The 12,017-nt window shown below is 34.8% G+C and overlaps 1 protein-coding gene across 2 annotated transcripts; it reads left to right on the top strand.

The window, feature by feature from the left end:
* Positions 1 to 213: 213 nt before the first annotated feature.
* PHOT1 (phototropin 1) lies at positions 214 to 10,815 on the top strand. Of its 2 annotated transcripts, XM_078324789.1 has the most exons (24): positions 214 to 592; positions 1,879 to 2,496; positions 3,402 to 3,584; positions 4,145 to 4,236; positions 4,334 to 4,610; positions 5,509 to 5,746; positions 6,225 to 6,295; positions 6,406 to 6,512; positions 6,609 to 6,658; positions 6,758 to 6,862; positions 7,097 to 7,156; positions 7,251 to 7,340; positions 7,505 to 7,581; positions 7,726 to 7,810; positions 8,044 to 8,124; positions 8,201 to 8,304; positions 8,405 to 8,454; positions 8,552 to 8,658; positions 9,068 to 9,190; positions 9,357 to 9,408; positions 9,747 to 9,859; positions 9,950 to 10,090; positions 10,391 to 10,493; positions 10,581 to 10,815. In XM_078324789.1, the coding sequence occupies exons 2-23, from the start codon at positions 1,901 to 1,903 to the stop codon at positions 10,481 to 10,483; spliced, it is 2,895 nt and encodes a 964-aa protein (XP_078180915.1). In that variant the 5' UTR covers positions 214 to 592; positions 1,879 to 1,900; the 3' UTR covers positions 10,484 to 10,493; positions 10,581 to 10,815. The 2 variants fall into 2 exon arrangements, with proteins under 2 accessions (XP_078180915.1, XP_078180916.1); XM_078324790.1 differs by lacking the exon at positions 214 to 592 and having other exon boundaries at positions 1,827 to 2,496.
* Positions 10,816 to 12,017: the final 1,202 nt, after the last annotated feature.

Genomic DNA, 12,017 nt, shown 5'->3' with positions numbered 1-12,017 from the left:
TAAATTAACAGTTCGGATCTAGTCTGAACTTGTCATATACCTGATCCGAACTTGCTTACAATTGGGCTCACAATTGATAACACAAATAACTGCCACAGAGGAACCAAAGTGAAATCTTTTCATCCATCACTCTCAAATTCTCAAATTTGATTCCATGGGACACTGGTTTATCCATTAAAATTATATGTGAATATAATTTATTGGTCAGATCCAGATAACCCAATTGTGTGCTACAGTGCAAACAAAGTGCAAGCTCCACTGATTGAGAAATTTGAGAGAGAACCATTGAAGCAGCAGAGATACAAACAAAGTACAGTGGTGCAATCAGAGGCACCCCATATCTTGGCAACGGTGCAATTCCTCCTCCTACATATCTCCCCCACGTGCTCTGTCACGTGATCAGATCCATATAATTCCCATGCCATTTCCTCTTGCTCATGCTCCTTATAATAATTTGTTTCCTCTTGTTTTGTCTGTGTATATACATGCATGCATATATACATACAGTATGTATGTATAGCTTTTTAGTTTGATTGCAAGAGAGAAAGAGAAGAGAAGAGAAGAACAAGACAACTACTACAATTGGTTCAAGGTACCTCATGATCAGTTCGTCTTTCTACTTAATATTTTTGAATCAAGTTAGTTGGTTATATTAGGGAAAGGAATCAATTGAATTTCAGGGATTCATTTGGAGTGATGGTTTTTGGTTTCCTTGTTTAACAAGAGAAATTCATGTTCTAGACTTCTTGTTAAACTGAACTCCACTAAGCTAATTAATTCCTGTAAACATGAAATCAATTGCCAAATATTTTGAAGTTCATGTTATAGTTAAACTTCATAAAAAATTCAAATTATATGAGAAAGAGAGAGAGCTTGGTAGCTAGCCACTACCAAGGATTTTTCAAAGAGAGATTCAAAGGGAAGGGATGATAGGTCATGCTATGAATAAATACAAAATCTACAGTGTGATGTGATGTTGGCTTCCTCTTTTGGAATTTGGATTAGTTATATATAATTAATTAGTAAAACCAAACTATACAGTTGGGGGACCCATATAAATCTAACAAGTAGCCATGCAATATATATATAATTTAACATTAACGTATTCGGAAAATAAAAACGGATACTGATATATTCAAAGGGAAGGGGTGATGAGTCAGGCTATGAATAGTTACAAAATCTAGAGTGTGATGTGATGTCAGTTTCCTCTTTTAGAATTTGGATTATTTATATTTAATTATTTATTTATTTTGTTCATGCATATGCTAATGGTAAATTCACTTGGATAGTTGCAAATTAAGTGTCAATGTCACTAAGCAACTGACTTGGATAAGTATGTCAAAAGAAATCCAATGGACATATAATTTGGGTATTTTTTTGGACCACATATCTAAATTTGTAATAGTGATATGCCCCATGTGACCCAGCTAGATACTACATTGTAGCTACATTTTCAAATCAAACATCTTTTTGTGCATTTGTCAAGAGCTAATTGATTCTTTGTTTGTGTGGATCAGGAACACAACATTCAATATAAAATCTGGATTTTAGATGGGGGCAATTTCATATATATCCTATAATTTTTGTGAAATAACATATTTTTTCTTCTAAAATTCATACTATTATTCTTTTAGTTTTCATGAAAAAAAACACAAATTATTCAATTAGAAGGCTGAGCTGATTTTTGTTTGTGTGGATCAGAGATGTAGCATCCATTATATATGACAGCATAATACTAGCAAGGCTATCTAAAATCGTAATGAATGTTTTGTAAAATCGCCTTTAATATAATAAATATGTGCATTTTTTTTTTCATGAGTTAAAATTTCCGTAATAATGAGCACAATGGCAATAATGAAATACTATTGCAAATTTCAGGTCGTTAGCAGAGGAGGAACATATGGAAGACAACAAAGGACCGTCCAAACCTCCGCCACAGCCGATCCCAACATTGCCTCGAGATTCGCGCGGATCACTCGAAGTCTTCAATCCCGCCACCTTCACTCCTAAACCTCATCCCAAACCTTCCTCCCCTTTCACCACGTGGCAATCGTCCCCACCTTCTGACCCCACCCTTCCATCCTGGCCCGCTATTTCCCAAACCATCTCTCTCGGCGCCGACACCTCCACCCCCGCCCCCGCTCCCGCCCCTGCCCCCGCCTCCTCCGACGATGTCGGTGTGGCCGCAAAGCGGGCGGCGGAGTGGGGTCTTGTGCTCCGTACAGACGAAGAAACGGGGAGGTTGCAAGGGGTCGAAGCGCGGCGGTCGTCTGGTGGCATTGACCGGTCGAACCGGTCGTCGAGCGATGACGAAGAAGGGATAAGAAGAGGGAACCTGCCAAGGGTTTCTGAGGAACTGAGAGAGGCCTTGTCGGCCTTTCAACAGACATTTGTGGTGTCTGATGCGACTAAACCTGATTACCCCATTCTCTATGCCAGTGCTGGGTTCTTTAACATGACTGGGTATACATCCAAGGAAGTTATCGGGCGAAACTGGTATGCTGATATTGCTCTTTGTACCAGTTGGTTATGTGGCCAATGTAGGGGTGTCAATGGGTACGAAACGGGTCAGGTGGAAGTATTTTCATACCTTTACCTGTTAAGTTAACGAATTTTTTTTTTACCCCTATCCGTAACCAATAAGTTCCACCTTATCCATATTCGTCTTATTGCATACGGTATGGGCCGGATAAACAGATAAAAGGGTGCCATTGAAAGATGTATATGGGCCATGAATAAAACTATACCATATCATGTGTCATCCCCACATAAACATATATCTATATATATAATTTTTATTTTTGTTTTTAATAATTACCGTATAGGGTAACATGTACAAAATAGTCTTTACTCGTACCCTTACCCGTTATGTTAATGAAAAAAACTTTACCCTTACTTGTACCCGATAAGCTAACGAAAAAAAAAAACTTACCCGTACCGATCTTATCGAATACGATACAACTCGGGTAAACAGATAAAAGGGTACCATTGACACCCCTAGGCCGCCAATGACACAGTTAAGCCAATGCCTAACTGTATCATGGTACGGCTAATTTACCTTGTGCAATTACTGTCCCAATATGGGATAGATTGGTGGATGCTGGTATTGTATTTTTCTGTGTGTTGGTACCATTAGTCCATTGATGTATGTGTCAAACCAGTATGTATAAGCAGCAATGCTGCAATGCATCTAATAATAATAGCAGCATGTTTATAAGTTCGTAAATATTGAGACAGACTTTTACCAGTACTAATGTACCGGTTTGGTAAGTTCATCTTGGTAAGCATGACACTGGTTCAATGGTTAGATGTGCTCATACCGAAGATCACAATAAGGTTTTGCTTTAAAATGGTCACTATGTTATTTTATCTGAATTTTACAATTTTTTTTTCTGTTACAGCCGATTCCTACAAGGCGCTGGTACTGATATGGAAGAGATAGCAAAGATAAGAGAGGCGCTTGCATCTGGGACAAGTTATTGTGGGCGCATATTAAATTACAAGAAAGACGGAACCTCCTTTTGGAATCTTTTGACCGTTGCACCTATCAAGGATGAACAGGGCAATACTCTCAAATTTATTGGGTGAGTTTTTAAAATGGTCATGTTTGGTTGCTACTTAAATTTAAGGAGGATTAAGTTGCTTACTCCATTTTACTCCTCATATTTTACACCTTGTTTGGTAGCTTAAGCCATGGCTTAAATTAATCCGGTTGGAGGGATAAGATGTTGGAAAATGAGACTACCTATAACAGTGGCCCTATGGGCGGAGTAAGTGTGGATTAAGTTAATCTGCTAGGAGAGATGGAGTAACTTACTATGGATTAACTCAGATTTTACTCCATCTTATTCCTTCTATTTTACTCCTTGTTTGACAACTTAAGTGTAGAGTAAAGGGTTTATTCCACCTCTTACCCCACGACCAAACATGCCTTATATAAATATTGTGTTGTACTTGGAATAAGAATTTGCTTTAAATCCAATGAAAGCCTAAAGTTACAGTCATTTGTTTATTCAGTGTCTATCTACATGACGAGACTGTGTAACAACTTGCTTAAAAAATGTATTTATGGAGCCATTACTCTACAAAGTTGATATTTGATTATTGGTATTGAAATTTTCATATTATATTGATTTTTTTGAAGGATGCAAGTAGAGGTCAGTAAACATACAGAAGGGAGTAAAGATACAATGCTACGGCCAAATGGGTTACCCGAATCACTGATTCGGTATGATGGTATGATCCATCGGAATCTCATGCTGCTCTCAAACTGAGTTTACTCTTTCCCTTTTAATTCACACAATATTATTTTTTTTTTTTTTTAATTTTCCAGAAAGGCAAAAGGATAAAGCGCGTAGTTCACTTTCAGAGGTTATGGTAGCCGTGAAACAGCCTCGCTCAATTTCTCTGTCTGATTCGGTGAACCTTCCGTTTCGAAGAAAATCAGAGGGAAGTGGAGAATTTTCTACTGGTAGGAGAAATTCCGAAAATGGCCCTCCTAGTAGGCGAAATTCAGGTGGAGGTGTAAGAAGCTCATTACAAAAGATCAGCGAGGTGCCAGAAAAAGTGGTTAAAAAGCCTCGAAAATCTGGCATGCTATCTTTTATGGGGTACTTCCTTGAAATTTAGATCACTTTTATCTTACTTGCCAGAACTGGAAAAATGTTTCATAAATTATATTTGGGAAGGCCCATAGAAGACAGGTCTCATCTCACTAGTACCCTAAAAAAATAATTATTAGAGCATTGACAGTACACCGCCCCCCTCCCACCCCCTCCTCCCCCAAAATCCCACCCAAAAACAATAAACTAGTGATCTCATATTAAGCTAAATTGGAGTACATATGAAAAAAGAAATTTAGTAAATTTAAGATTAAAAGCACAAGTTTTATCTGTTTGGCATTACTATGGTCGAATGTCTAGTGCAATAAGTGAAAAGTTTCCAAGTTACTCCCAATATCTTTTGCATATATGCAACTACACCCTTCTGTTAGAGTGGTGTAATGGAAGATCTGTACTTATTACAACATTTCAAATTTGCTCCCATCAAGATGTTCTATTACACTATAAATAAGAAGATTTCTTTGGGTTAATATTGGAAATGGTCAGGGCTAGTTTAGTCACTTTTTACTCAATGTTAACAACTCTGTTGTTTACATCATTTTCATTCAGTTTAACCTTAGTGATAACACCTAATTTTTTATTCATAGCCAAAAAAAAGAATTAAAAAAATACCATCAATTTCAGACAATTTGTTTTATACCACAACCGCTCAGTTAATCAAAAGAGAATGCCAGTATAAAATGAAATTGTCCGACATCAATGGTACGGGTGAAATTTTAATATTATTTTATGCTACCAATAAATAATCAGGTGATAACAACTGGCTGTTGTTTGCAAATAGCCAAAGTGTATATTCTGGCTGCCTTTTGCACATTAAAATGTTGCTCAATTATGAAAAAGAAAGATCCTTGCTTTTGCCTGATTTATTTACATTCTTTTTTGCTAGTTTGCTTGGTCTAGGCCAAGGAAATACGGCTCGGCAAGAGATTGAGGCTGCAATGGAAGATAAACCCAGCCCGGATCCATTAAACCCAATAGTGGAGAATGATGATGAAAGGCTAGAGAGCTTTGATGATGAGTCAAGAAAGAAGGAGATGAGAAAAGGAATCGATCTTGCTACTACTCTTGAAAGAATTGAAAAGAATTTTGTCATTACTGACCCTAGACTTCCAGATAATCCCATTGTAAGATCTCTTTTTGTTTTGTTATTTGAATCAAATAACAAATAAAGCACTGTATTGTACTTGGTAACTTGCAACTAACACCCATATAATTAAGGTATTTCCTATAGCATCCAAAACCAACTTTACTAAGCTTATCCCATTGTTTATGTTCTTTCGTTTTCTTTTCAGAAGTACACATTGAGATAAAATTAAGCAAAATAAATTTAAATATTGCTTGCTAGTTAAAATGAACTTCTTTTGCTATAGTTTGATTAAGCTAATGTGAATTGCTAGTTACATGTTCAAGTAAGTCTAGCAACAATTAACTTGTAAATAGTATATATTATTTAAAGTTTTCATTGTTTGTTTCATATAGTTCTTGCTTCTACACATGCACACACACACACAGAGGAAAAGTCCAGTAAATTCTGTTCATGTTACATGGATACAATTGCAGATTAAGAGATTAAATGATGTCATTTTTACTTATTTTTTTCAGATATTTGCATCTGATAGTTTCCTGGAATTAACTGAGTACAGCCGGGAAGAGATATTGGGAAGGAATTGCAGGTACAAAAAAATAAAATAAAACAAAAATATGGAATTGAGCACACATTACATTTCAGTTTCTCTCTTGTTCTTATAAATCTATTCATTTGTTTGTGCATGAATTATTATAGATTTCTCCAAGGCCCAGAAACAAATCCAGATACAGTAAAAAAGATAAGAGATGCCATAGACAACCAAAGGGATGTCACTGTTCAACTCATAAATTACACTAAAAGCGGTACGCTAACTTGTTTTTCTATTGTAACAAGACGAACTAAAAACATCAAAAACCAAATTAAAATAAATAAATAATGTGTCCATTTTGATTTTTCAGGTAAAAAATTTTGGAACCTTTTCCATTTGCAACCGATGCGTGACCAGAAGGTACCTGTTTCAGTAAAAGACAACAGTTCTGCTGTTATTTGCTTTAGCCTTTTTTTTCCTTAATTTTTTGTGCTCATATGTAATTTTGTATTTTATCAGGGAGAAGTACAATACTTTATTGGGGTGCAATTGGATGGAACGGAGCATGTAGAGCCGCTGCATAACTGTATTCCAGAGGATACCGCTAAAGAAGGCTTCAAGCTGGTATGGTGCCTTTTTCTTTTGTTGACTGGTTCACTATTAAATCAGCATGATGTTAGATAAATTGACAACTTTTTTTGGGGGGCATATTGCTTTTCTGAAGGCTAAACTCAAAAATCTTAGAAAAAAGATACCAAGTATAGCTACATCATACAGTATATTACCCAACCCAACAAGTGAGGTGCTGAATGCAATTGCATAACCTATTTCTCATTTTGATTGACAAAATCAATTTAGGTAAAAGAAACGGCAGAGAATGTGAACCTAGCAGTGAAAGAACTTCCGGATGCTAACATGGTAAGATGTCAGATAGTGAATATTCCTATTTGTTATTTGAACTTATTACAATGTGAATTTAGTTGTAATTTATGGTTGTTTAAAAAATATTTAGACACCAGAGGATTTGTGGACTAATCACTCGAAGACTGTGCTGCCAAAACCTCATAAGAAGAGCAACTCTTCATGGAGAGCTATTGAGAAAGTATATGATTTTTATTTGAGTTCAGTTGCACTTTGTCTTCATAAGATTAAAAAATTTGCAGGACTTGACAGATAGCATATTTTGAAAATTTTTGTTTGGAACATACTGTATACCCTTCAAAGTTCAGTCTAGGTAAAATTAGAAATTGCTGCAATTTCTTACAGATTCTTGAGAAGGGGGAACAAATCAGCTTGAAGCATTTCAGACCTGTTAAATCATTGGGAGCTGGTGACACCGGAAGGTAATAAAGCCTTGCACTTTTTATAACTATAATTTAAAGAAAATTCTCATACATTTACATCTATTTTCAGGTGCTGTAAGGTTTTTTGAATATTTAGATCCAATTTGGATTCAAATTTTTTTTTTTTTCATGTTTGAAACACAGTGTGCACTTAGTGGAATTGACGGAAACCGGAGAATTTTTTGCAATGAAAGCCATGGATAAAAATGTCATGCTTAATCGCAACAAGGTATCTCTCTCTCTCCTGTCTGTTTACCCTGGGTAAAGATTTTAACAGAGCAATTTTGGCTTATGCAGCACACGAACAATATGCAGTGCTGTTTTGATTCTATAGTCTGTGTGCTGCATGAAGCCAAAACTTCTCTGTTAAAATCTGTACAAAATTAATTAGTATATCTGTTTATTACTTTACTTCCATCTCTTGCGTTATATACAATAAATGCTCGTATATCTCTTTAACAGGTTCATAGAGCAACAGCTGAGAGACAAATTCTCGACTTGTTAGATCATCCTTTTCTCCCCACTCTATATGCATCTTTTCAGGTGAGAAACAAAAATTTCTTGGACTTTCGATTTTTCAGTAAAACTAACAGTGACACTTTTTATATTATTTTTTTAGACAAAGACGCACATATGTCTAATAACAGATTACTATCCCGGTGGAGAGCTATTTATGTTATTAGACCGGCAACCGCAAAAGGTCCTAAGAGAAGATGCTGTTAGGTTAGGACCTATTTAAATCAATGTATTGTGTTGAGTTATAAATAAAATAAAAAATCATCATTACATCCTTTTGTGACCCTTTTACTTTTGTCTTGGGTAGATTTTTTGCGGCTGAAGTGGTTGTAGCACTTGAGTACCTCCATTGTCAAGGTACGGATTAATTGCTAAGTATGTATTTGTTTTAGATATTTCTTTCCAAGGAATATTAATTCACATCATAATATGAAATATTTATTTCTCACTGCAGGTATAATATACCGTGACCTCAAGCCAGAAAATATACTGCTACACAGAGATGGCCACATCTCTCTTACCGATTTTGACCTTTCTTGCCTCACTTCATGTAGACCTCAGGTATTCATTCATGGTCTTCTTTGCAAATTTACCTTTAATTTCTTTAAGAAAACCTCGAGCAAGTTGTCTTTTTCTGGTAAGGTTAGTGGCCTGATGCCTACTAACGATTGTAATAATAACCAGAAAAAAGTATTTGCAACACTTAAATAAAATAAAAATATTATTCCAGAAAATAAGCCTCTATTCTTCTCTATAATAGTATGAACCCTCTCTATTCTACTATACGCTAGAATAAAAATCTCTATTCTAGATCTACATCCTTCTTATTCCCCTTAATTATACTCCCAAAACCTGAAAAATATTACCTTATTCTCGTATTCTTTCCGATCTAATTTCTTTATTCCCTCTGTAATTCTTGAGCAACCGGTCTTTATCTTTACTAATGTCTATTTACTGTTTCTTTTTATAGCTCTTACTTCCGGAAATGGAAGAGAGGAAAAAAAGCAAAAAGAAGAGGGTACCTCCAATTTTTTTTGCCGAACCAATGAGAGCCTCAAACTCCTTTGTCGGTACCGAAGAGTACATTGCACCGGTATACTGTTTTTCTCTCTTTTTTTCTTTTGAAGTTGCAATTGTAGAATTTATTTCCAAAATCCTTTTACTCTCTCTCTCTCTCTCTCTACCGATGCTTGGGGTTACTATTTAGTATTCACAAAAAATTCTCTCTTTCTACAACTTGGCATATATTTTTTTTTCAGGAGATCATCACAGGAGCTGGACATACTAGTGCAGTTGACTGGTGGGCCCTTGGTAAATATTCTTTGCTTACTTTATAAACGTGAACTTATCATTGTTTTTGTATCTCATGGTTCTCTATGTATATCATATAAGATTAAATCTTCTCCTCACATGATTAGGGGAATTTATTAAAAAAAATTCCTTGCTTAAATTTTTCAGAAAATCCCAATTTTCATTTGATTTGAGAGTAAACTAGAAAGGGAGTGTCTGAAATAGTGAATACCTTTATCTATTAATAATCCTAAATTCTTCAATAAATTTTATCTATTTTGCATAAAATGTGTTATTGTCTCTAAAAACTAAAATCATCTAATAATTCTTTCTTTGACAAATATACTCTTTTTTAACAGGAATACTGCTGTATGAAATGTTATATGGGTACACACCTTTCAGAGGAAAAACTCGACAAAAGACGTTTGCAAATATTCTACAAAAGGATCTTAAATTCCCAGCTAGTATCCCGGTAAAAAAGATAATGTTCCTTTTGATCTTTATTTCTTGTAAAATAAAGGTTACATAGACTGATTATTTTGTTGTTTTATATTATTATTAGGTGAGCTTCCCAGCAAGACAGTTGATGTATAGGTTACTGCATCGGGACCCGCTAAACAGACTTGGCTCATGTGAAGGAGCAAATGAAATTAAACAACATCCATTTTTTAGAGGCATGAATTGGGCTCTTGTTCGATGCATGGTCAGCTTAATTTCCTAATTTACCCTTGGTTAACATATCATATCAAATTCATATCAACATGGAATCATAATCAAAGTCTCAATCCTCTCATGGTGATATTCATTTAAGTGGCCCAATTGCATGCTTTATGCATATTTCTCAATAAATGTCAGGGTGCTAGTTGAAAATATGAGGCATGTTGGTTTTTGTGTGCAAAAGAATTGAATTTCAGTATTTTCATTTCATATCAATTTTGTTTATCTTCCTGTATTTCAAATGTATTTTTTTAAGTAAACCTCCTTTTACAAATGTTAATCATAGGCACCACCAAAAATGGATGCACCGCTATTTGATGAAGAAATTTCGAAAGAGACTAAAGAACCAGAGGCCGATATACAGGTCGATGTGTTCTAAGTTTCAACAGGTAACCTTTATTTTATTTTTTTTATATTACTTGATGATACTTTGAAACTGTTATCACATAATATGTACATGTGTTTCATTTTTACAGATTGGCAATCTGCATTTCTAGATATGTGCTTTGTTTCGAGTGGTCTCCGGGTTGAATTCGCTCCGTTATTTGCCTTAGTTTCATGTTTAAATATGCTTTCTATATTTGTGTGCTTTTTGTTTCTATTGTAATTTATCCGTAGGGAACTTGTGCTGTGTGATAAGATGAATTATGTGCTCATTAGCATGTTATACAATTGTAACCTGATTTTTCTATGAATTTGTCAGGATTTCAATGTTGTTTTTAAGATTATTTTGGAATGTTTTTTGTGATCTTTGTTTGAAAATAGGGAGCACCTAGTTGTCCCCTGTAACATTCTCAAATTTCTTCTCCTGTCATTTACTTGAGTAACTACTAACTACTTAGGGAGCCATTTATTATTTGGGGTCCGCATAATATTTGAAAGGTTTTACAATTGACGCGTGCAAATATTTATATATAATACATTAAGTATTAATAAATAAGATATCAAATATTTTAAAAAAAAAATTGAACACATCTCTCCCCATCTTTTATGTGTTTTTAGATGTGGTTTTTTTTTTCTCTGTTCCATCTAATTAATATTTATAATGATCTATGAAAATTTTTGCAAATATAAAATCACGACCGTCTTCTACACAATTTTCTCTTTCAAATGAGATCCTTGATGACATACTTTTGAGTTATCCGTTGTACAAGTATTCATATCTCGTCATGTAAGTATTTATACCTTATCGAGCAAGTATTCATACATCGTCGTGTAAGTGTAAATAGTTCATGTATCAAAAGTATTACAAGCATATGTGCATAGCTTGATTAATTTTACAAGAGCAGCAAAATAGTATTGAATATTGCTTTCTAGTTCAATTTTTTTTAAAATAAAAAATAGTTGCCACATATTTCCCTATTGAAACAAAAATAATCTATCAAATTTTACGGATTATGTAATTGAAATGTTACAAAAAAAAAACAATATCTAAAAAAAAAAACATATTTCATTGAAGTATTCATACATATACATTGAAATATTCATACATATACGTTGAAGTATTCATACCTAAGATATCAAGTACTCATTTTTATACGTTGAAGTATTCATTCATACACCTCTATTTTTTTTTTCAAAATTTGTTTTTATGTCATTTCTTAGTACTTAGTACGCACTGGCCTAATTCATCATTAATGAAGTTTTGTTCTTTGCAAATAACTCGCTACTGCACGAGAAAGATGAACATAGACACGAAAGAGATTAATTGCATCCACAAAAGACAGAATTAGTTGAACTCGATCCATTTAGCACTCATTTTGAGATGGTCGACAATGATGGATCTAACCCGGCAGATGCGTGCTTGATTGAGATGGAGTGACGGAGGATCCCCACAGAACGTCTGCTGGAGTGGAAACAACAAGCAGAGATGGAAAAGCAGAGGTGGGGGAGGAGGTGGGAGAGGGAGGGAG

Source organism: Carex rostrata, chromosome 23, assembly GCF_964058835.1.
Source record: "Carex rostrata chromosome 23, lpCarRost1.2, whole genome shotgun sequence".
Classification (NCBI taxonomy): Eukaryota; Viridiplantae; Streptophyta; class Magnoliopsida; order Poales; family Cyperaceae; genus Carex; species Carex rostrata.
This window is presented reverse-complemented; position numbering and strand designations above follow the sequence as displayed.